The sequence below is a fragment of the Centroberyx affinis genome, unplaced genomic scaffold, assembly GCF_046629955.1.
Source record: "Centroberyx affinis isolate AG114_WGS23_722 - 3 ecotype Tasmania unplaced genomic scaffold, CSIRO-AGI_Caff_v1 ptg002070l_1, whole genome shotgun sequence".
In the NCBI taxonomy this organism is placed as follows: domain Eukaryota; kingdom Metazoa; phylum Chordata; class Actinopteri; order Beryciformes; family Berycidae; genus Centroberyx; species Centroberyx affinis.
This window is the reverse complement of record NW_027280400.1, coordinates 61,964-87,500: the sequence shown is the minus strand read 5'-3', so window position 1 is coordinate 87,500 and position 25,537 is coordinate 61,964. Positions and strand designations below refer to the sequence as shown.

At 44.8% G+C, this 25,537-nt stretch overlaps 2 protein-coding genes across 6 annotated transcripts in view; one reads left to right on the top strand and one right to left on the bottom strand.

The window, feature by feature from the left end:
- Window positions 1–13,507, top strand: part of caska (calcium/calmodulin-dependent serine protein kinase a) — a 63,635-nt gene extending 50,128 nt beyond the window's left edge. For 2 of the 5 annotated variants that reach the window (XM_071531374.1, XM_071531372.1), the window contains 13 exons: window positions 344–422; window positions 1,476–1,561; window positions 1,760–1,828; window positions 3,049–3,117; window positions 3,975–4,010; window positions 6,013–6,054; window positions 6,681–6,877; window positions 7,029–7,144; window positions 10,675–10,755; window positions 10,843–10,923; window positions 11,060–11,262; window positions 11,354–11,437; window positions 12,604–13,507. In XM_071531374.1, the coding sequence (XP_071387475.1) occupies window positions 344–422; window positions 1,476–1,561; window positions 1,760–1,828; window positions 3,049–3,117; window positions 3,975–4,010; window positions 6,013–6,054; window positions 6,681–6,877; window positions 7,029–7,144; window positions 10,675–10,755; window positions 10,843–10,923; window positions 11,060–11,262; window positions 11,354–11,437; window positions 12,604–12,780 (1,320 nt within the window). In that variant the 3' untranslated portion in view covers window positions 12,781–13,507. The remainder of the gene's footprint in view (window positions 1–343; window positions 423–1,475; window positions 1,562–1,759; window positions 1,829–3,048; window positions 3,118–3,974; window positions 4,011–6,012; window positions 6,055–6,680; window positions 6,878–7,028; window positions 7,145–10,674; window positions 10,756–10,842; window positions 10,924–11,059; window positions 11,263–11,353; window positions 11,438–12,603) is intronic. The other 3 variants (XM_071531375.1, XM_071531373.1, XM_071531376.1) reach the window with 3 other exon arrangements.
- A 3,503-nt stretch (window positions 13,508–17,010) lies between these two features.
- On the bottom strand, window positions 17,011–23,960 carry nyx (nyctalopin). The gene is made up of 4 exons (XM_071531369.1): window positions 23,939–23,960; window positions 21,189–21,475; window positions 19,436–19,740; window positions 17,011–19,166 (listed from the first exon to the last, which is right to left on the bottom strand). The coding sequence occupies exons 1-4, from the start codon at window positions 23,958–23,960 to the stop codon at window positions 18,338–18,340; spliced, it is 1,443 nt and encodes a 480-aa protein (XP_071387470.1). The 3' UTR covers window positions 17,011–18,337.
- Between the last annotated feature and the right edge of the window lie 1,577 nt (window positions 23,961–25,537).

The following is a 25,537-nucleotide window of genomic DNA, read 5'->3' as shown; positions in this document are numbered from 1 at the left end:
TGCATTGCAGTAACAAAAAAACGGCTACCTAACGAACCCAAACAGAAGCAGATCAGAAAACAAGGAGGCTTCATACTAAAATATGAGCAAATATACTCATCAAACAGAGGGAATTAGAAATAAAGGCCTGTCTCTAATATAAGCCTGCTTCCAATAAAGGCCTGGTCCCCTTTGCAGTTGAGGTAAATAAAGGCCCGGGCCAATATTAGAGGAAATACGGTATATATAGACGAAGATGAGGGGGGAGCTTTTTTGTGAAGAAGTTCAGCAGAATATACACTAACTCTTGGTTTGTGTGTGTGTGTGTGTGTGTGTGTGTGTGTGTATGTGTGTGTGCACGTAGGGCATCACGCTGAAGATGAACGACTTAAACCACTGCATCGTGGCAAGGATAATGCACGGGGGAATGATCCACAGACAAGGTACATTTCCACCTCTGACAGCTGACATTTATGCCTGCTCCTTGATAATGGACGCTTTATAAACGCCCCACTCAAGGCCGCCTCACACGAGCTGGCTGTACAGGCAGTGATCACAGCAGTGCGGGACACACACACACACACACACACACTCACTCACACACTCCTACACACCTTACATCCAGGTGGGCAACGAGCCATGCCCTTGTTAACCACTCATAAAATTTGCCGCTGCATGGCTCCACGGAAGAACAGAGCTTGTGATTTCATTAAGTGGATTGTAGGAAAAACAGCGACCTGTCGGATGTGACACCTGCGATGTACATATGGCAGCGTGTGACTGTGATGCTGCATTCACATTATGGTCTAATGAAAACCTCCATACTGGTCGGCATTACAGGATGTCAGTCAACTGCAACGGCAAACTGTCTTCTCATTGGTGATTTTGATAAACAGGAAACCTCCAACATTGTGTATACTGTATACTAAAAGCTGATCTGTTAAATAGTATTGTGAGTGTTCATTTTCAGTATTTAATTTCGTTTCAAAATGTCTAATATAGGTTATGTTTTGTATCAAGTATTAAATATTATTCCTGTGTAAATGAATAGGATGCAAAGCTGGAAATAGGAATAGCCCAGCCAAAATCTGGCATTACATGTTCTTTTCCTGGATAGTCAGAAGGAGAAAGCTTATTCACGATATTATCTTCACTGAAAGAGGAGACAAGAAGAGCAGGTGGACCGCAGGTGGCACCATTTTGCCAGACTTTTCAACATCTGCTTTGTCTTTACTGCTGTTATAGAAGGCAACAGTTGGTCTGCTGCTACAACGTGAACGCAGCATAATAAATGGCCACTTGATTAATTAGCTCGTAATTGGTACGGCATTGTGATTACAAGTGATGCTTTTGTCGACTATGTTAGTAATGTGGAGAGAGTGATCGAGGTTAATGAGTTACTACTTTGCCACTGTAATGAACCGAAAAGGTTTGATGATTCCACATATGTCTCTCCTTTCTCTCGCCGTCTCTCCTTTTCTCTTACTCCCTCTCAGGAACGTTGCATGTAGGAGATGAGATCAGGGAGATCAACAGCATCAGCGTGGCCAACCAGACTGTTGAGCAGCTGCAGAAGATGCTGGTGTGTGTGTGTGTGTGTGTGTATGTGTGTGCGTGTTCATGTGCTTGTGACTAAATGTGTTCGTGCATCCTTCAATGTATCTGTAGATCTCTGCGTGTGTACAAGTGTTGAATCAGAAAGGCGTTGCATGCTGAATTGAAGATAAGGCACAACGGTCACCGTGTGTGTGTGTGTGTGTGTGTGTGTGTGTCTCCACAGAGAGAGATGCGAGGCAGCATCACGTTTAAAATCGTGCCAAGCTACCGGACGCAGGGCTCGTCGTGCGAGGTAACACTCCTCCTCTTCCTCCTCTTCCTCTTCCTCTCATCTTCAGCGCTGTGTTTGAGCTCCTGATCTGGTTACTAACCGCTCGCCTGGTTACTGAGCGTGTGTGTGCGTAACCAAGTATGTGTGTGTGTGTGTGTGTGTGTGTATGGGGTGTGCTCTCTGTGTGTGTGTGTGTGTGTGTGTGTGTGTGTGTGTTTTGCTGTGTTTCGCTGGGGCTGGGTCAGATATTCAGCACACCAATTTCACAACCAAGATACCGGAACCCCCTCCCCCCTCTGGTCCAGGTATGAGCCACGCCCCTCTGTGTGATCCCGCCCCGCTCCTGCCCACACACACATGCACACACACACGTGCACACACACACACACAGAAACAGGAACATGTACACGTGATGCACAAACCCTCAGACCGTCCCTCCCCCAAACACACGGATGTGGAGGACCAAAAGACTTGAAATTAAAATGCAGTTGTTAAATGCCCCGCCCACCCTGGGTGTTGACTGACAGGAACACTAACCCACCTCCTCATTTACATACTGTGTTGAACCAACCACCACTTACGATCATTATCACTTGATAACACTTATAATAAGTTTTAGAATCTGATTCTGAATCTCTAGAAAAAATTCCAGTTACCATCTCATCTTCTCCATTTCTCTTTTCAGGTTCAATTTTGCTATTTATAATAGAATTTTTCCATTTACATTTCATCGCAACATGATTATTAGACCATAAATCATTACATAAAAGCATTTATTGTATTGTAATTTAAACTCTTTTGGTCCTCCAACACAGTCCTGATCCAGTTGTATCAGAGTGTTTAGTCCTGGCTTCATGCTGTAGAAGCCTGTGGTAGCGATGACCTCATAGTCCAGACTGCTCCGTGTTTCTTGTGTTAGTGTACCGCCCCCCTTTGGTGATGTAAGGATGTGCAGGCTAGAAGGCCGGCTGATGTAGTGTCCCGTGTCTTGTTGGCGCATCCCCACTCCATTGCCTGCAGTCAATGCCTAGAAATGTGTGTGTGTGTGTGTGTGTGTGTGCGTGCGTGGGTATATGTGTGAACATGTGTGCACCCACCTGACCACCTGAGTTCCTGTGCTTGCGTGTGTGCGTGCTTGTGTGCGTGTGCGAGAATGCTTTGACGTGTGTGTGTGTGTGTGTGTGTGTGTGTGTGTGTGTGTGTGGTGTCTGTGCATTGCTGACCTGTGTGTCTTATTTCAGAAAGAGTCCCCCACCACCTCCAGGCAATCCCCTGCCAATGGCCACTCCAGCATTAACAGTTCTATCTTGGTAAGGACCCCCCCACCCCAACCCCCCCTACGCCCCCCCAAAAACACCCCTCCACCCCCCACCCCCCACCCAGAAAGACCCACAACCCAATCTCCTCCCTCCCCTCCGGTGTCTCTCATTTGTTATGCTGCTGTCTCTACATGTCCGTGTCCCTCCGTCAGTGGATAAATCTATTTATTTAGATGTCTAGATGTCCGTTTATCATGGATTGTGTTTATTCTGTGTAATTTTGAGTTGTGATTGTAGTAGTAGTTATATGGGTCATAGCAGTAGTTATATGGGCCATACCAAGAATCTCCCGGGTATCTGAATCCCGTGCCGTTCTCCCCGGTCACTCTCAATCTGTTCAAGCCAAAGGCCCCCGTGTCCGATATCTCAGTTAACAAATTGGTGTGCCTCATAAAGCCTGCTGTGGTGCTGTGCCTCGTGGCTGACACAACACACTACACCCCCTGTGGTTCCAGTGGTACAAGGGACACCCTCTGTGCTCCCGGCGCACTTACACTTCAACTTAATAGCCTGTCGCAGTTCCCGTGTTTGTTCGCTGAGGCTCCAGGCAGACACTGTGGCTGCGCTGATGCTGCAGCTGCTTTGCTTGCTCTCCGCTTGCTTGGTTGCTCCACAGCCAGATCTGCTTTAACAATGATAATGCTCTCTCTGTCTCTTTCCTCTCTCTGTGTTTTTGCAAGCGCAGTGACTAGAGTGCTTTGGTTTTGCATGTTTCGTTTGGGGTTCTCATGTTCTCAAAAGGATATCAGAATGTTGTTTTGGGGTTTTTTTCTAGTTGCTGTACCTCTCCTTTGTCTCTTCTGTCTCTAAACCATGTCCCTCTGTCGTCGGTTGGTTTACTTCCACAGGATCTGCCGTCCACCATCCAACCCAAGGGTCGACAGGTGAATACCAGCGCTCAGTCACACTCTCTCTCATCTGTAGTGCACTAGCTCCTTACACAGCCCCTGCGTCCCTCCCTCTGACTCAGAACTGTGTGTGTGCTTGTGTGTGTGTGTGTGTGTGTGTGTTCGCGCGCATGCACCCACATATACAGTACTGTGCAAAAGTCTTAGGCACATGTAAAAGAAAAATGCGAAGATGCTTTCAAAAGTAATTAAATGAAAAGTTTCTAAATATCAAAAAATGTACTATAAAGAGCAGTCTACTGACACACTAATGCAGAAAAAAATGAATAAACATCTAAGACACAATTTATATAAAAACACTTGGGTGCCTAAGACTTTTGCACAGTACTGTAAATGTGTGTGTTTGGCACTCAACTCCTCCCGCTCACCCTCCTGTGCCTGATACAGCCCATTCACTAATGCCTAGTGGAGGTCAGCCCCATCAGTATAATCTGAGTTCATTTACAAGGTGGTTGTTTTTTTGCTTTTTTTGACTTGCCACCAACTGATCCCCAATCTGTTCAGGCTGTCACTTTTGATGTGAATGGCCAAGGCCTGACCTCGTTTTAAACAGCCACTATCGGATGTTGGACCCGCTCCAAAATGCATTAGACTCTATAATATGCTCCAAAATGGGCTGCAGCTGTTCAGCTTTTAGCGGACCGCAGAGAAAGACAGAAATGAGCAGACAGAATTCAATTGGATTCAAATTAAGTTTTGTTTGGAGGGTGTTTTGGGAAATTAGTCTTTATTGATTTGGAGGAAAAGAGGCCTGACCATAATGCTCCCCTTCAAGTCCCAGAGGAAAAACAGTTTCCAATGGTAATCATGAAAATACAGTATGATTTGCCATCAGTCTGTCGGATGCCTGTCTGTATTCAACCTTGGTAAACGAAGCCAGAGATCCAGACCTCTTGTGGCACCACACACACCTCCACCACCCTTCTCTCACCCAGGTTCCTTGCCTATTCTTGGGCTTCGAGTAGTTTGCCCTCCCTCCTCTCTTTCTCTCCCTCCTCCTGTACTCACGAACAGGCACATCTCCCCTCTAAGGGCAAAACCTACAATTCAAAACGGAAAATGTAATGCTGGACACCTACACAGCACCAACAAACTGACAACTTCTGAAGTTCATTTGTTGGTTGTTCTTAAAATCACTACAGTGTACGCAGAACAAATATCAGTGACCACTGTTGTGTCATCAGCTTGACACTACCTTTATTACACTACCTTCACTCCTACTGAATGTATGGCACTAATGGCACAGGCATTGTTGAACCCTGGAGAGGCTAGAGATCGCCCCTAACCACTGATCCTGAGTCAGATATGAACTCATGCCCCTTGCAGTTAAATTTGGGGATATGAACAGCTCTGAGATCAGGAGTTACGGGCAACTTCTACCTCATGCCAACTCAAATTTAATATTGATAACTTATCACTGCTCCCTAAGTGTCATCTCATCCCATCACAGTGTAGTAGGTTATAGTTTGTTCATTCCAAAGACATACATCACCATTTTCCTCTGACATAACCCAACATCGACCAACCCAAAATCACAACATCTTACTCTTTTGATGTTGTAGAATCAAGTGACAGCAGAGGGAAAAGTGGCATAGAGGGATCTGGTTGTGCTAATACCAGATGTTACCAGTAGAGGGGAGTAGAGTCTACAGTAGACAATCTTATACAACAGCTTGGCAGGCTGTCAGTGCCAACCCTTTCACCTCACTACCACTGAATTGTATCATTTCAATGATTGATCATACTGCCATAGAGTATCTTTAAGGAGTGTTACAGGGTAATATATCCCTTGTCTGTCCATAAGTGGACTTCTACCTGAACCTTGTGCCGTCATCTCCCATCCACCAAACCTCCCCCCTCCTCCTCCTCCACCTCCACTCCCCGACCCCCCCACCCCCCAACCTTGGTAACCATACTGCTGTTTAGACATTCCATAGCCGTTTTACTGCATGATTTGTGTGATGCTTTCACATCCTAGATCGTATCCAGACCTCCAATCAAGGATAAAATGTCAGTCAAGGTAAGAGACAGCCCGCCCAGAGCCCCCCAAAAAAATAAACACAATGTTTTATCCCAAATATTTTTACACACTTTTTATTAGAATAAATCACTTATTCACATACAGGATAGATGGGGAAAAACCCAAGAAATTACAGTGTGGTTGAACCTGGTATAATGCAGGATAATGGTTGTTGTTTTAAACTAGTAGACATGTAAACAATGCCTGTGCCGTAATTACCAGCGTGTTGAGAGGCTCATTAATGGCCCAGCAGTGTCTGGGTTTATCTCACAAGAGATAGTCCTGCCTTAGAAACCGGTCTCCAACCTGGCAACCACAACCCCCCACCCCCCAACACCCCCACACCCCTGCCCGAGACGCTTTTGCTCATTACTTCAGTCCTCGCTCTCACGATATCCCACAGGGATAGCCATCTCCTCTCTCAGTTTCCGTTTCTTTCCATTTCTTTCCTTTCTCTCTTCAATTCTCAGTTTTTTTCTCTTTCTTTCCCCCTCACCGTTTTATCCTCCCGCACTCTCGTCGTTACCCCTCCTCTCGATTAACACACACCCCCTGCCTTTGCTGGCCGGCTCGCCCCTCTGACCTCTGCACACATTTGCCCCCCCACCCCACCCCCCTTGCTGCAGATCTATGTGCGGGCTCAGTTTGAGTACGACCCCTCCAGAGACGACCTCATCCCCTGCAAGGAGGCTGGCATTCGCTTCCAGGTGGGCGACATCATCCAGATCATCTCCAAGGACGACCACAACTGGTGGCAGGGCAAGCTGGAGAACACCAAGAACGGCACGGCAGGCCTCATCCCCTCGCCAGAGCTCCAGGAGTGGTGAGAGGAGAGACTACAGCAGATCCAGAGAACATAGCTACACACAGAGACCCTGTTCCCCCATCAGCTTCAACAACTCCACCATCCCTCAACCCAAAACTTGAGCCATGTAAACTGAAAACCACTAAATTGAACCATGTTTGTTTTGTAGGCGCGTGGCATGTATAGCCATGGAGAAGACCAAACAGGAACAGCAGGCCAGCTGTACCTGGTTTGGCAAGAAGAAGAAGCAGTACAAAGACAAGTATCTGGCTAAGCACAACGCAGGTACACCACACACACACACACACACTCATATTCGCATGCATATGAACCCAAACAGTACGCTGCAAACATCTCCACGGTCATCAGTCCCATGTGGTCACACACACTTGTCCCGACATGCATGCAGGCACGCTCTCATTGCGTACAATTTTCCCTGAGGTTGCAGAAGTGAGAATGCAGTGTGTGGCTTGTGAACGTGTGTGTGTTTGTGTTTATGCAGGTGGAACTTGCCCGTATCTTGTAGCATACAGCTCCGGTAACAGTGCCACCGCCGGGAATGACAGGAATAGCTGTCAGAGTAGCAGAAATCTTATATGAGGACAGGGGCAACCTGGGGGAATGTGAGCAGGTCACTGACATGTACAGTAGGCTTGAGTCAGCGTGTCTGTGCATATGCTGGCATATTCAATGCTATGCGCGCATGTGCGGATGTCCGCGTGTGCATGTGTGCTTTGGTGTGCATTGCAAGCGTGTCTATTCAGTAAACACGTGGCATCACATACGGGAGCCCAGAAGTAATATTGTTCAACATTGCGATCTATGCGGCCGCTCCGCCTTACCACTGTCTGGCCGTAGATGGCAGCACCTTCCGCACAGGTTTACTACTAGAACACTGCCATGTGTCTGGCTGTGTAAGCAGACCAGGCTGGGGGTGGGGGGGGGGCTCAGACGGTCACGTGTGTGTCTACGACCAGAGCCGTGACTGATATGATAACACAGGTGGCTGGGGAAAGAGAGTTTGGTGATGGAGGAGAGTTTAGGCGCTTTGGGAGGCATTTTTGAAGAACAGAAGGTGTGAGACGGGGTGTGAAAAGGGGAGGGAGAGGGGGATGGAAGAGTGTCGAAGCAGAGCGGTAGGTAAGGAGGAGGCATGGAAAGGTGTGGGGATAGAGTGCGGTGGACAGAGAGAATAAGGTCATGGGGCAAAGAGGGAAGGGAGGGTTAAAAGAGGGTGAAAGTGGGTATCAGGTATCTGAACCTCATCCATCCAGGGCTTTGCACTTTTACACTCCTCTACAGTATGTGCACCACATAACAGGTGTGTATGAATGCACACGTGTATGTGTGTGTCTTGACACTGGTCTGTTACTTGTGTTTTTTTGCCAGAGAAGGGTCTGGGCAGAGGTCTGGCAGCATGGATTGTGTCTATATCAGTGGCCTAGCAACTCTTTTTAGTTTCACTTATACCCAAATCTAAGATTAGCACACTGACCAGTAGTGAGGGGGAAAGGTCATTTTCCAGCTGTGACCATAAACGGGGGGGGGTTAGGTTTAGGCAAGTAGTGGTTATGGTTAGGGTTAGGGTATGTCTCCAGGAAATTAATGTAAGTCTATGTAAATACCCCAAAAGTGACTTAAGTATAACTGTGTGTGTGTGTGTGTCCCAGTATCAGGTTGATAAGCATGTCAACTGTCGAGCTGTGTACCTGGAAGCCCTCTGAGTGGTCCCCATATCTGTCAATGTCCATTTAAAACAAATTAGCATGCAACACAGAACATAACAGTCATGTGACAGTGGCACACAGTTGCTAGTCTGGGTGCAGCGTGCATGATATGAGCGTGAATGCATGTCATCCATGCCCGAATCATTGTTAGTATTTAAAAATCAAACTGTAAATGCCATGACTTCAGCATGATACCATCTGTCCCTTACATGTCATTTTATTCACTCTGTTTATTCCCTGGAGACTATAAACTAATATGGAACTCACAGTTCATATTAGACAGTTACTAACATGATGGACCACCTGTGGTGTGTGACACAATGAAAGTCGTTGGTGATAATGTATCAACGTGTTACTATCACCAGAATCTCTGCAGTCCACACACACATAGATTGTGGGTTTCCTTTAACCTCTAGTCACCCAGTGGTGTGAATATGCCTGTACCAACAACACTGCATTGTATATTTATATCCATCTCCATTGTTGGTGCTGTGCAGTGTTGCATGGCCGCCCAGCTGCTGTATCTTGCTGTATGTGTGTAATGTACGTATGGTAATTCTGCTGTTGTAACCGAACCATGTTATGACCCCCCCCTGTTCATCTCTCTCGCTGTCTCCTTCTGAACGGCCTCTCTGCATGTAAGTAACAACCAGTGACAGCGGCTAACGCCTCTTTGGTTTCTCTTCTTTTCTCTCTCTGTCCGCCAGCTTCACACTCCTTTACAGTCTCACCCAAACACTCACTTTCAGCATATCACCCCATCTCTCTCTATCTTTCTTTTTCTTTTTCTCTCTCCCTCCCTTTCTCGCTGTTCATTTTGTTAACCCCGTAGATTATATCAGCTGTCACTGCCAGCGTTTTCAGTTTTGTTTCTGTTGTTATTGGCCAGAACAACAGAAGGCTCAGGCAAAATTGAAACCGTGTAGCTTTGCAGTGTGTGATTGTGTGTTTCAGACATTGTGTGCTGTGGTATTCATATATTTATCCTAACCCATTTTCTAATTCATTTTGGTCCTGTATGCTCAGTAACAGACCGAAACGGACAGCAACGTAAATAGAAACATAAACACTGATGTCTCTTCAGCTATAGGATTAATTCCCAATTCGCCAGCTAGCGAAGCCTAACGCATTTAATACACACAATATTCACCATCAGAGTAGCAGCCAGCGAAGGCAGGCTGGTCCGCAGCCAGATGGGCGGTAAGATGGAGTCGACCGTTACACAAGAGTACCCAGTGACTTGTGGGTATTGTGTTTCACACGTCAGCCCCCCGAGACAGTTTGGCCCCCGTAACATGAGCTGGAGGCTCATGTTACGGGGGCTGAGGACACATTGTACAGTGCACCGCTCTGCTCTAGCATGTGTTATGAGAGTGGCCAGGAGTTCCCTAGTGTAACCTTTAACCTCTCATTTATTCTGACGTCTGCGCTCCTCACTGTCCTCCCCAGCAAGCCTCACTCAGCATAAAATTTAGAATAAAATTATACAGTTTTTTATAGGACTCATTAAACTCAATTGAACCTGCACCTTATGTTAACACACTCTGGTTAAAGTTAGTACGAAGCATCATTTGATATTTTATATAGTAGCAGTCATTAGGCAGACATCGTTCTGATTGAATATTTGTATAATTTTCCAGCCCTGTCTGTGTTGGGTGAGCCCTGCCTAAGTTTCTAACCTTCTCATTGGATGAATTACTCCCTGGTTTGGCCCATTACATCTCATGTCAGCACAGAGGCTGCTGAATGTAAACCTGCACAGAGAAGTACAAACTCTCTGTCATCATCACTTCACAGCTTATCTCAACTCTTCAACTGTCCATAAGTGGCATTTATTTCCATTTGCAGCTTTGACATTCGGTCTGGTGCCAGTCAGTTTTCTTTTTTTTGTTTTTGTCTCCTTGCCCTTGAGTGAGCATTTGACCGAACTTCCACTCTCGCCACCACATCGTCACCAAGTGTGTCCAAGACTCTTTAGCACACCTTGTACTCTTAGTGCTCTCTAGAGCTCCCTGACTGTTCTTTGTCCCAGCTCAGTCCTCTCCACACGGTCTCACTGTCGTTCTCTCCTCTCCTCTCTCTCTCCAGTGTTTGACCAACTAGACCTTGTCACATATGAAGAGGTTGTGAAGCTTCCCGCTTTCAAGAGGAAAACACTAGTTTTATTAGGTAAGCACAAGTGGACACAGCTCATGCAGTCGGCTGCCAGTAACATCTCTCTTCCAAGCTAAGTGACTGTGTGTCTTTCTTCTTCAGGTGCTCATGGAGTGGGCAGAAGACACATCAAGAACACACTCATCACCAAACACCCCGACAGATTCGCCTACCCCATCCCACGTAAGACGCACACTAAAGTCATCCTCAAGAATGTACTATACACACAGTGCCGCGCTTTGTTCTACTTCACACATTGTGGAGAAAAGTCGATAATGTGTCTGCTCACTCCTTGTGTTTTTCTGTCTGTGTCCCGCAGACACAACCAGACCTCCTAAGAAGGACGAGGAGAACGGGAAGAACTACTACTTTGTGTCGCACGACCAGATGATGCAGGACATCAGCAACAACGAGTACCTGGAGTACGGCAGCCACGAGGACGCTATGTACGGGACGCGGCTGGAGACCATCCGCAAGATCCACGAACAGGGACTCATATCCATACTGGACGTGGAACCTCAGGTGTGTGTGTGTGGGTCTATACCTGTGTGTGGGGTGGGTGCTCGCACGCATATTTTTGGACATACTGACCCCTAAACCTGTTCTCCTTTAGGCCCTGAAGGTCCTGCGCACAGCAGAGTTTGCCCCATACGTCGTCTTCATTGCGGCACCAACTATCACGCCAGGCATCAATGAGGTAGGAATTGACCAAACACACACACACACACACACACTCACACTCTCACACGTTCATGATATTTTTTTAAGTGAAATAGAAAAAATTAACCTGGATTTCTGTGTTTAGCAGCCATGTAGCAACTGATAATGCAATAACTTGTCAAAATGTAATAAAATGTCACTATATGACTATAATAGAGTAGAATAGAATAGAATATAACCTGTTAATGTAATGGATAATAACTGGATAATGTAATAACATTGCATTATTTCATCAACTGGTGAATGTCATTTTTAATTGATGATGTAATAATGATATTGTCTTTTAATGTTATAACTCAAGTTAATACATTCTTCTTATTCTTATGGGTTTAGGCTCATAAGTTAAAAATGTTACACCCCTTATGAAATAACAATTGCTGGTTAATGTAATTATGTGATGTTATTACTTTATCCAGGATCAGTTATCCATTATCAGCTACATTAACAGGTTTTAGTACACTTTCGACCCATTTAGAGGGACATTTTATTCTGTTTTGACAAGTCACTACATTACTTGGCAGTTATTACATCATCAGTTGCTACAAGCCTGACAGATGGTTCTTGGATTTGTCAATAAACATGAATCACTGATACAGATTTACAGTTTCCTGTGTGTACTGCGAGCTCTTTCACATTACACAACCACAACAAATATCATCTCAAAATGTGACAAGTCATCATGTGAAGTGCTGTGGTCATCAAGCATGCGTCTGGACCAGCAGTCCAGCAGTCTCTGTCTCTCTCTCTCTCCTCTCCACTCGTCCGTTTGCCTCTCTCATCCCTCTCTGCACTCGTTTATTTTTGCATGCTGCATGCGTTTGTTTCTTTGGCACTCGCATTCAGATGCCCAGGTGGTGCCGAACACTGCCAGTAAGTATGACCCGACAGTAACAGCGTCCGCATTTAGCGTTTAGTGTTATTTTTAAGCATGCGTGTGTGTATCCCTTGTCATGTTACAGATGTATTTTTAGGGTTTTGTTTACACCCATCGCCTGTACTGTTCTAGTGGTTAGTGACGCCTTTTCTTCCTTCCCTCCTCCTCCTCTACAGAGTCAGAGTTTCCATCTTAGCCCTGCTCTCATCCCCCCATCCCCCTCTCTCTCCTCACTGTCACTGTCCTAACGGCCTCTCCTCCCCGTTCAGGACGAGTCTCTCCAGCGGCTGCAGAAGGAGTCGGAGATCCTGCAGAAGACCTACGCCCACTACTTCGACCAGACCATCATCAACAACGAGATCGACGAGACCATCAGGCACCTGGAGGAGGCCATCGACCTGGTGTGCACCACCGGCCAATGGGTGCCCGTCTCCTGGGTCTACTGACCTGCACCCCCGAACTGCTCCTCCTTCACCCCCCCCCACCCCCACCCCCTTCCCCACCTTATCTACTCCTCCCTCTTCCATCCTACCTCCCTCCCTCCCCCACCCACCTCCCGCCGGTGATCCAGCAGCACCTCTGCAAAAACTCCCATCATTCCCTCTGTGAAACAACTCAAAAACAAAATCAGCGCAACCGATCGGAAAACTTCTCTCTACACTGCACTTGACCGTCAAACAGCCAAATCGGAAAAAACCCTCGGCGTGCTGCGAAAACAAAAGAACTGCGGCAGCCCAACCGAAATCCTCCGTGTGCTGCGCAAAAGACCTGCGGCAGCCAATCAGACTCTTGCCCTTACAGACTACCTAGTCGTAGTGTTGTATAAACTAAAGTAAACAAAATGAATATTGTCATGTCTGTACTAGCTAGGAGGCGACATTTTTGTAGACGTTTGTTTTAAAGAGACGGTACTGAAACCCCCCTCCTTCCATGTCGGTCCCACATGCTGTTTTGATGCCCCCCCCCCACCCCCATCACACTGTAGTCCTGTTGGGTGTTGTAGTCCTAAAGCGTTTAGCTCTATAGAAAGACACTGTTGGTGGGTATTCTCTCTCTCTCTCTCTCTCTCTCTCTCTCTCTCTCTCTCTCTCTCTCTCTCTCTCTCTCTCTCTCTCTCTCTCTCTCTCTCTCTCTCTCTCTCTCTCTCTCTCTCTCTCTCTCTCTCTCTCTCTCTCTCAGCAGACAGAAGAAAAGCACACAAACACACTGCAGTGTCTCTCATCTATAGATCATGTCACCGGCCCTCATTATTTATTCATTCCTTTCCCTTTGTAAGCTGTCTAACTGGGTTGCATCCTCTCATAACACTATCCTATTGTTAGCCTTCGGTACAGTAACAGTATCAGCTACCCCAAAACACACACACACACACACATATACCTTTCTACCAGGTACTGTCTCTTCTAAATAAATCCATAAATGTTTTAGAGATTTGAATGAGGTATCATGCATGTGGACATTCGCAAGCTTCCATGCTGTCAGTCAGTGTTTTCCCCTTGTCCCACTGTAAAACCTCCAAGAGAGAAAAGAGAAAAAAAAACAACAACATTCCAACTGTTGCAAGAGGAGCAAGAGGAGCAAGAAAAATAACTAACAGCGACAGAGCCGGACGTTGACTTGACACCTATGCACATCCCTTGCATTTTGGGCGACATTTCTAAACAACCGATTTGTAAAGATCGACCATATAGTGAGATGTGTTTGTAAAAAGAAAAAACGAATCAATAAAATGTCTCGATTTTTGATTTGTCATACTCAAAAAAAAAAAAAGATCAAGACAGGGGGAAGAATTTCACCTTATTCCTCATTTGCCATTTCAGAAATGTGTTGTCCAAGAGTATTAATGTTTCAATTCAGTTTAATCGATGAGAGATGAAATGCTGATTTTTATTCTGCAACCGTGTATCTGTTTGAAAAGGATGTGCACACTATACATTCTGCAAGGTGACAACTTTGCAAGGGAAGAGGCGGCAGTTTGTGCATCTGAATAACCGTGTATATGAATATGACAGACTGACATACAACTGCCCTTGTGTAAATGACTCTGCAATGATAAAAGTTCTGCAGTATGAACAATTTTTTAAATATATTTCCTTTTATGTGTCGAAAAATGAACCTAGGTGTGGCTCTGTTCTTTTGCACTGCACATACGCATGACAGCATCTCCAATACTTTTCTTAAAACCCAGGCTGAGCACATAAGCCCCAATGTCTGTCTTTTTTTTTTTTTTTTTTAAGGTGTGCAGAGTGCCTTAGGAAGTTTGAAAACAGGAAAAACCCTCCAGTAGTCTCCAACTCTGCCAAACCAAGCTTGGCTAAGAAGGAAGATGCACACACACACACACACACACACACACACACACACACACACACACAGTGAGAGGACAGAGAGGGCAAACAAGCAGAGAGGGCAGGGAAGGACAGGGTGAAAAGAGGATAGGCAGATGGGGTGGAAAAAATGGGCATGGATTAATCAAGGCAAATAGGGTTATTAACTGGTATGGGGGATACACACACACACACACACAGACTAGTCGCATAACATCACAATACAACACAGCACAACAAACAAGCAAGCACATATGGTTGACCAAACTAAATGAAACAAACCATATGCTTTATTTCAAATGAACTTCTCAAGAGAATCCCTATGAATAAACCTGACATTGTCTATGTAATGGCACTTTTTGCAGCATAAAACTGACTTTTTAATGATCTAGTAAATGAAGTCATACCCACTGTACAGCCGGTGCATGTAATACCGAGGCTGGATAACTCAGGTGAATGTGGATTCAACTGACCTCTGTGTCAAGTGTTGCATTTTGGGATTTCAATCAATCCCACTGAGTGATTGGACCAGAGCATGAAGAACAGTGTTTTACTGTTGCGTAATCTGATAGCATTTTGCTTAGGAAAAAAAAAGGGCTGTGTTGACTTAGGACATCTGTGTTTTGTTTTGCGTTTTATTGAATATGGATTTTAAATCTCAAAATGAAAACAAGTACATCACAACAACAGATGCGAGGCTAATGTAGCTGTTCCTCTCAACTGCTGATGAAATGCAGAAGAAATGGAGAGACTCTGTGGAGGCCTCCTTGGAAGATGCTTTTCAAGTAGTACTTGAATTAGATGTTGCATCAAAACTTCATTTAAAACAACATTGTGCAGCATTGTTTTTACAGTCTTATTACTTATCACTTACTTATTAAATATTATATACCTACTTCTTAAACACCTGATATGACGATCAAAATATATCAAAATAATTATTTTTGATTATTGTAATATTAATTTTGTCCATATTGCCGATCCCTTGTTTCAATTATCAGCAACTCCTCTATATTTTAAAATAATAAGATCTTGAACCAATCAAGGAAAAAGCAACTTGCTCTAATGAAAGAGCAGATGGTGGAAGAGAGTTAGAAAAGGAGAAGACTGGAAACAGAAGGAAAGATGGAGCGAGAGTAGGAGAAGAGCTTTGAAGAAAGAGCTGTTGGAGGAAGTAGTGATGACCATGAATGTCACTGTGGACCAGATGAAGAGGAAAGACAGATATTAGAAGAGAGGGATATGATGGACTGACAAGGGATGGAGAGAGACAGCTTTAGTCTCATATCAGCAGGAGTGACTGAGAGGGAACTAATGAGAAATATGAGACACAACATTATGACAAGACATGACAAGAAGAAAGAGCCAGGCAGGAGAAACCCTGCAGCTGCAGAGGGAGAAAAACACTGTCAACAGCCAGAGGAAAAGGCTGCAGCATTGGAAATTGGATATCTATAAGACAAACAGACCTGTACCAGAGCATGAGACAGATGATCTGCATGAGTCTGAAGGATGAAAAATCAATTTAATGAGCTGTGCTGACTGTGGAAGTGGAGATTTGGTAGCTGAGTGGTACAGTCACCTAAAGAGGACACAGTGTACATGACCACATGAACTCCTGAAACCTCTTTGATAGCCGTCCTGCAACACTGTACAATGAAATTAAATACGGGGCATTGGCTTTAAAGCAATATGTCACTTTTTATTCTGCATGTGAGCTCATTAACAGTCAACGTCTACCATTAGCTTCATGGGAATTCACAGCCACCACCTGCCTTCAGGCTTTTTTCCAACTCTACCAACACAATTACCTCTTGAAAACTGAAATATAATTCTGGTAACATCCGTGTAGTTCAGAGAATATTGTCTTGTTTCTGTCCATGGGAGATGAAATAATATATTTCTAATCTGGAAAGCAATGGGATTCTTCCTCTAAGCAGTAAAACTCTGTAAAGTTGTAACATTCATTTATACCAATGCAGAACAGTGAGCTTGGTATAGCAACTCAACACACAATTCTAGTTGTGCATCCCTCACCTCTGCCATTTTAACTTTGGCCCATATAAATTACAGAGTTCTATTACATTTCCACAGTGGTACAGATAAAAATAGCCACATTAGAATGACGGTAAATGAGAGGGATGAGATGTAGCATCCGGGCCTCCCCAGTTGTTTCAGTCCCGGCCCTAATCCCACATTAAAGGGCTAACAGGCCAGTGTGCAGATTAACTGCCGTTCGCTGCTGAAGCGGGTCGACACCTCGCCAAGGCTGAAAGGACTCACTTAGCAGGCGGGTCAAAGTTCAACAGCAATTTTTTTTATTTAGAAAAATATATCATGTGTGACGGAGTGTACAGTTCAATGGTGTCTTACAACACCATTGAACTAGAATCACTGGCTGTCAGACCAAACTACTCAGATTGGATACATATCACCGGGGTAAAAGGTGTTGGCTGGTTTGAGATCAGGGACATCCACAGACATCAGCTACACAGAGCACATCAGCGTGGATAAGGACATTGTGGTACACAGAATAGACACTATGTTGTAAATGAAGTTAAGTACAGTTCATTTCGATTTGTGTGCACCGTTCTATATATCTGAAAGCATTTCTTGTCCCAAAGAGGACTGACACGCTTTGACACTGCGGCCTCTCCCATCCACCACCCAACATATGGCAGTCACACCCGTCCCATTCAGTGTATAGAGAGAGGTCGTGTCCATAAGGGGAAAACAGTCCGTCCATCCACAGGAGGCAAATGCAGTGAGAAAGTCCCTCCATTACATTACAGCACACACAAGCGAGGAGGACGCTGAGCCGCATGCAATAAGAAGATTAATGCATTTATGGAAAGCTGCGGAACCTACATTTACAGAGTTGAATGAATAAAAACGTGGAGAATGAGCGAGAAAGGACATCTGTTTAGGAGTTAACTACAGGAGCAACTGCTCTTATCGCCTTTCACTTTACACATAGACGTGAATGAAAATATTTAAAAAACGCTCGTAACAGACTGTGTAATGCTGTGAATGTTACATAATATTCATTAAAATTACATTAATTTGAGTGTGTTACGTAACAAAAAGGTGGGAGTTCAAATGTACATTTCGATCACATCGTCTCGGCAATCCATCACTTCAAATCAACACCTGCCTCTATGACTGTAGAAGTGAATCCTGCTGTAATAAACCCAGCGCCGTACAGTTGGGCATAGCCTTTTATGAACCAGGGGGAAAGATATGCGTTGAATAATTATGATTCCTCATATAGAAACAGTTCATCTATATATATATATATATATGTATATATCATAGTTTATCATACAGTTCATGTGAAAATAAATACTATGGGTAATCTTCCCACGTTCATTATTCATCTGTCTGTCACAGTCTTGGTGGACTGCTGCAGTGTCCGGGTCAGTCTCTCTCCATAAACTATTCTGTTTACTACACTCCTTGCATTGCAAGAGAAAAGTGTCCCAAAACCCCTCTGTCTTTGGCAGGGTAGACTCACACCAGTTACCACGCACCTGGGCAAGAGTATATATTTGTTTTGCTTAGATAAATAGAAACATCTTTCATCTCAGCAGCACATTAGAAAAAGCTATTCCTACTTTGCACAGATCCACCAACGGCAATTCCACGGGTCAGAGCGCCGACCCCACTTCCACAGTTCTCATGTGCAAGAGACACAAACGTCCGTTTCTAACTGGCCAATCGAACCAAAGATGAGCCACACTACAAGGAAGCAGAGAAGCGACTGGCCTGCCTGCGCCCCTCGCCCTCCGCCCCCCGCGGAGAGTTGCCCGTCCTCGAGGTCCAGCAGGGTCCCGTTGCGGAGGCTTTCCGTACCGTTCCCCATCTCCTCCCGCAGCTCCTGCTGGAGCAGCTTGGAGATGAGGCTGTTGAAGCGGTTCTCCGTGGTGGAGGCTATCTCCGAGGAGGCCGTGGTCAGGTTGAGCTCCCCCGGGTCCACGCACGTGCTGTTCAGCTTGGTGAAGACCACCTCGCCTAGGTCCAGACCCGCCACGGAGGAGGGCGAGGCGCAGGGGATGTCCCGCACCAGCTTGTAGCTCTCCATCCACTCCTTCAGCCACTCGAGGGAGCAGTCGCACTCCCAGGGGTTCCTGAAGAGGTAGAGGCGCCCCAGGAAGTAGATGGGCTGGAAAACGGGGAAGGGAAGGGTGGTGAGGTTGTTGCTGTTCAGGTGGAGCGTGATCAGGCTGGTCAGGTTCTCGAAGGTGCCCTCCTCGATGTAGAGCAGCCGGTTCCTGTCCAGGTAGAGCACCTCCAGCTCCACCAGGTCGCTGAACCAGGTCCTGGACACGTTGGTCAACTGGTTCCCCCCCAGGTTGAGCATCTTGAGGCGGGTGAGGCCCTTGAAGGAGACCCGGGGCAGTTCAGACAGCAGGTTGTCATTGAGGTAAAAGTTCTCCAGCCGCACGAGGTCCTGGAAGGCCTGGTCATGGATCACGTTAATGCGGTTCTCCTGGAGGTTCAGGTACCTGTGATGGAAAGAGAGAGAGAGACATTTGAATACAAAGACTCACCTGAGAGAGAGAAACTGAGACAGTTTTCACTCTAGAGCTTGACATTAGGGAACAGTTTTTTATGATAGGGACCTCTCAAACGGCGTCTCAAACCATGTGCCACGGAGGGCCAAGAGTCTGCAGGTTTCATTCATGTAGTGATTGGTTGGAAAAACCTGCACTCTCGGCCCTCCATGGCACACGGATTGAGTCTCCTGTCTTAGATATTCCACCCTCTGACTCACTTGAGGCTCCCCAGGCCCAGCAAGGAGTTGTAGGCCACCGCCTCGATCTTGTTCCTCTCCAGGTAGATGTGGGTCAGGTTCTCCATGCCCCTGATGGCCCCGGGGATCCTGCGGAAGTTGTTTTGGAAGCAGAGCAGCTCCTTGAGCACCGTCTGCTCTAGGAAGATGCGGTCAGGGATGTTGAATAGGTTACAGTCCGACAGGTCCAGGCGCACCAGCTTCTTCAGCCCCGTCAAGGTGCGCGTATGAAGGTAGCTGATGTACTCATTGTGGGCCATCTTCAGCTCCACCAAGTTGGGCAGGCCCTGCAGGACAGAGGTTCGGTTGTACAGTGAATATGCAGTGTTGAATGTGTAGTTTTACACTGGAAGAAGATGAACTATGGCAAAGCTATCCTCAAGTTACTTCCTCAAGTTACAAAGTAGATCAAGATATTTTGTAACAATGATCATCATTAAATTGTATTTTATTTATAGTACAAGGGAAGTTCACTGCGTTTATAATGGCCACACTCCAATAACTGCCTGCCAGAAAGTAGTCTGGACGTAAACGCAAACAAAATAATGTCCATCACTCACATTTTCACTCAGACACCTGTCTGCCAGAGACTAACAGACAGTCAGAAAAAGGTAGAGTTGTACTTTTTTGTCACTGGGGCTGTATCTTTTTGACAATAAAACCCAACAACTGTGTGCCTTTTTTCTGAGTGTAATCTGGACCTAAACCCAAACTCAACTCAATTTGGGCCTTCACAGAAAAAAGTGGAGGGAATGTTAACTTTCAGTTGTATGTAAAAAGGCTTTGGTTTATAACATCTGACTTGTACAGTTTAACTGTACTGTAAGTGAAACTACTCCCCAACCGTGTGTGCAGAGCTTTTCAAGACTCTCAGGTTTTACTAGTTCTGTAACAGAGGTAACTGATCAGTTTAAAGTTCACCCAGGTAATTAGTATATTTTTAAATGTCTGCCAACCCCTTTGCCAACTTTTGAAAAGCAGATTCAACTCATTCATTTTCTTCGATTCTCTTAGAACTTCAAGGGTCATTTCCCTTTGAGTTTTTACATTGAATCCAGTTTGAAATAGAAGTCCAATACTCCTAACTATTCCTGCTTCCCTTGTTAAACTGAGGCACCGCATGTAAAAATTGTGATTTTGGCTGGATCGGTCAATTTTAAGATATTATCATATTGTGGCTTCTACTATTTTGTTTTGTTTATTTTATGAAGCCAATCATTAAAAAATATAAACAGTTCATTTATACATTTATATACCAGCTACATCTAGTACACCAACCACAATATGAGCTTAAAAATATAACATTAAAGGTCATTTTCTCAGAATTTTCTCATATTCCCTGTATGCAAAATACTTGTTTCCCCAACTTAACCTGTAGATATGGCCAGGAATTTTGACCTGCTGTTTCTTGACAAAAATAGCTGGTAATTTTTTGACATCTTTATTAATTTCTATTTTTTTTGCGAATGAGATTTTTGCCATATGCACACTATTTTGTTTTTACAAATCCCTCTGTAAATTACCAACTATTTAGTTCATCAGAATCAAACAGGAAAATGCACTGATTTTATCCACACAGAAAAAGTTTTTAACCGATTCATTCTGATAGGATGAAAGGACTTTTTTTTCCTCTTCACCTGTGCTGCCACCAGAACTGAACCCTGTCCAGCTACCAGGCTAACACACCAATCTGTTGCAGTCAGATGAAGCTAGAGGGGCTGATGAAAAGGCAGACCTTGAAGGCTCCAGGGGTTATGAAGGAGATGTTGTTGTGGTCCAGGGAGAGGGACCTGAGGGAGGGCAGGGTGCCGAAGGCCCTTTCCGACAGGAACTTGAGTCTGTTCTTGTCCAGGTTGATGGCAGAAGCCTCACAGGGAAACTCTCTGGGCAGCTCAGCCAGGCTGGAGCGGTCACACAACACACTGCAGCTCCTCTCCTGGGTGCAGGAGCAGGATGCTGGACAGGCACGGACACAAGCCCAGACTGCCAACCCAGCCTGAGGCAGCAGGCACAGCACACAGACTGAAGGCAAGAGAGAGAGAGGGGGAGAGCATCAAAACCTTGGAGTGAAAACAGCACTGTGCTCAGTCAGAAAATCTATTCTGCTGCACAGAACCAATGGAGTCTGACAATCAAAGAGGAGAAATGGCCTGGACTTGAAAGTCAATGGTCAGACTTGAGTGCCAAAACCACAGTGTTGTGCATGTTTTTAATATTCTGCAGTGCTAAAAGAAAAAAAAAAGATTAATCTGGAAACAAAGTGAATCTGGATATTGTTTATAGAGTGCAGAGCATTTTCCTTCTCTGATTAATATGAAAACCATCCAACAAAACAGAGCTCCTCCATTTACCTTATGTGCTCTAAAATGAGCTCAGATTTCTATGCAAATCTGTACAATACTCTCAGTAATCCATATTCAACTGCAACATTATTTGATTACTCTTCTATATTTTAGGCAAAATACTGCCAAATGCAATGGTGCTGTTTGTGTATCAGGATAGAAAGCTTTTCCAAAAATGACTGAAAATATCTTTCCATTTAAATCTTTCAAACAGACTGCGGCTGGATTGCTTAACACTGCTGATGGGAGCGGATTTCACTGACTTGATTTGAAAGTTTTAGGATAATACTTTCATTTTGTGACCCCATATGGCTGCACAAGCCAGCTGCTGAACAACACACAATAGTGAATAATACACTGCACACAAACCAAATGCTTGAGTTTGCTGAGATATAGGATAGAGAGGTCAAGGTATTAAGAGTTCGCCAAAGACTGAGAGTTTACAGTATGGCAGCCATCTGTTTTGATATACTCCAATCTGGTAGTTCCAGTGCATCAGCACCCACATCACCCAGCACTGCAACAATTTCTTCCCAACAGCAATCACCCTCCTCAACCAGCCCTCTTAAGCCCCTCCCCACCACCAACTCCTCCAGATAAGCTCTCACACACACACACACCAGTTTCCCAGCATTTAGACAATGGGACACTAAACTCTCCATTGAAACCCATGATAATGAAATTCTTTTAGGGTTAGCAGCTCTTAAAGGCAGGGTGACCTGCCACACCAATTTGAGGTAGGGGAAACTCTCTCTCACACACACACACACAGTCCCGGACTGAGCAAACCCTGCTAATTTGCACATGGGTGCTCATAAACTATTAGGGCTGCCCATCAACCTAGTTGTATTTTGCACATCTGTCACTTAAGCATCTTTTGCTTTTCATCAACCTTGTTTTACTCTTCTAATCTGTGACTATGCTGCTCCACTGGTGCAACACTTCAGCAGTGAATGTATACTTGTAGTGTTTAGTCTACTATCATGCAGTACATCTTGTCTGCAATACATTTGAGCTCCTGTCACATTTTGTCTTGCACCTGGTGTGTCACTCCTGTATTGTGTATCTGTCTTGTAATGTGTCAGCACCAATTATCCGGATCATATTCCTTGCGCACCTGTTCTACTCAGCAACTGATTCTGATTCAGTTTCAAATCAATTCAAGAAGTATGTTGAATGTTTATTCTGACACTACTGACTGGGTATAAGACACTTTTATGTCAACTTTTTAAGCAAAATTCAGAATGGATTGAGCTGAAACTGAAATTACGGTGTAAAAAAGATGGTTTCAATAAGATTTGTCCTCCAGAGTGTATATTGTATTAGCGGTCTGGTTTTACTATCAAATTATACCCAGCAACCATAAGGAAATTGTCAAGGCATCAGTAGAAAGGTCAGGCTCGAGGCCCCACGGCCACAGCACGACTCTTTATCCCCTCCTTTTGCTCAGAGAAACCTCATATTGTTAACACTGCCCATCCCTGCAAATCCACAAGAATTACTGACAACTAAAACCGGTGCTGTGGGCGCAGTCAGGGCTGCAAAGGAAAACACTTTGCAGATCGGTTCTTCTATTTCCCCTCGATCTCCACAGATTAAAATGCTTCTGTGGAGGTGTGCGGCGATGCCAGGACGCGGCGGAGTAATGATTTGATGTTTGAGTCACGTTGACTGGCAGGTTGAGGGCTTTTTTCAGGCCAAACTGTGTCTTTCCCAGCTGCTAGGCGTGGTGAAGCGATGATGTGATTAAGAAAGAACAGCTTACATTAGAGATTAGCCCAACAACAATAGGCATTGTCTGTGCCTGGGATTTCATCCTCGATCCAGTTCATGTTAGCTGGAGTTTGGCCCTGCCTTTTTAATTTGATCAATCGATAAATCTCTGGAGATGAAAGGGCCTCGGAGTAGCCAAACCCAAATTCCAGTTTGATTCCTTCATTATGGCAAAATAATCTTTCTTGATGTTCAGGGACAGCACCCAACCCCCAACAACAAACCAGTCTTAATAAGATGTTAATGACTGAGCACTTTTCGAAAGATTTTAGCTTTTGTGATGAGACCTTTGCTTTCACCCATCCAGTTTAAACCTCAAGACAATTTATTGGCTGAGAAACACTGGAAGAGCAGAGGGACTGAAACTAACCAGTGAAAGCGATGGCAGCCATTCCTGCAGTCTCTCATCTGGGACATGCCAGGATTAAAGGAGATCTGAAATGGCACAAAAAGCACAGCAGCACTTCTGATGAACTACAGCAATAATTATTAATTATATAAATAAATGAAAAGGCCAGTTCCATTAGCGATTTGTTATAATTTCCAGGTCATGGAGTTTTAGTTACATGGGCCACTCAGATTCCAGATTCTTTAGTAGCTTGGCTACTACAGCTAACTTTAAGAGGCAATAAAATGGTAACTAAAAAACAGAATTACTTAAAAAAAAAAAAAAATTATTAAACATTGTGGTTTCTAACTTTAGTTTTTAATCACAGCTGCTACACAGGACCAGCAGAATTTATGTAATAGGCAAAAGGTCTAATGCAAATCAATCAAGGAACATAAGATGCACAAATGAAAGAACATACCTGTAGATCGTTCCAGGCAATTGCATCCATGTGTGATAAAAGTTACAGTCCAAATATCAGTGCATATACCCATCCTGCCCATCCCACGTCAGTCTGCACAGCTCACTCTCCAAGGCATAACTGAACCTGCGCCTGACAGTTCTTATTCGGGACAGAGCAAAATGTGTGGTGGTTGTGTGCGCTCCTGCACTTAGTGCCTAGCATCCTCCCCCCTTCAGTTAGTGTGTGTTTGACTGTTCCATCATACACATACAGACACTTTTCCAAAAGCCATCTCTTAATGGCCGCCAAATCCCCTGGATGGAGAGATGGATGGATGGAGATGAAGGGAGATGGGCGGTTGGCAGGATTAGAGAGGTAAAGCGGCACTCTCAGATCAGCGCAAACACCAGAGGCAGGCCTGTAACTTAGACACATGGAGCACTCAGATTACACTCTCCACCAACACACACACACAGAACATGGAGATGGGCCAAAAGGGGGGACATACATAGACCTTTTCAGAAATGCAGATGTGTTGAAATGGATTAGGGGATCAGCGGGCCATTAGTGGTGTGAGCCGATGGAAAAGTAGATCGATATCATTTGCCAATATGAGATTAATATGGGGTCGAGTCGCAGGTGCTACATAGGCCCCAGCTACTACCGTCTCTCTCGAGTGATGAATATTATTGTAGCTGGGTCAACGCTACTTGCATGTCCTTAAAACCTTATTTTCAAATTGACACACAAATTATACAACAGGTTTTTAATGGGTGTCACTGGCTCGGTGGTTATGAAACCTACTCAGCACATTAGGGCCCATGTGACCTTTCAAGAGAAAATTGAGAATTGGGGGTAAAAAAGGTTTTTGGGCAGTATGAAAGATATGTAACCACTGCTATGTCATTTCAATGCTTTAAAAAAAAAAAAAGCTGCAGATGGCTAAAGTAAAGACAATCTGTAGGGGCAAAAAAAAACCAAATGTCATGCACAGTGCATTTTCAGACATCTGATAATTTCACCAAAATGATAGCCTCTTGATTGAAGATGAATTAAAGTTCAGCAGACAAGGTTGATAGGTTCTCTGTACACTTGGTGATTATGGGAAGAAGCAAACGCTGAGTGGGGGTAAGAAAAAGAAAAAGTGTATTTCAACAGTTCACAGACCCAACTCATGA

Bases quoted from the DNA above. Each gene is read 5' to 3' on its own strand.
- nyx (XM_071531369.1), bottom strand. From the start codon at position 23,960: ATGGCTGCCATCGCTTTCACTG. The intron at 21,476-23,938 runs GTTAGTTTCAGT...TCTTGCCTTCAG, and splicing joins GGCTGCCATCGCTTTCACTG to TCTGTGTGCTGTGCCTGCTG. The intron at 19,167-19,435 runs GTGAGTCAGAGG...TTTCCATCACAG, and splicing joins CTGGGCCTGGGGAGCCTCAA to GTACCTGAACCTCCAGGAGA.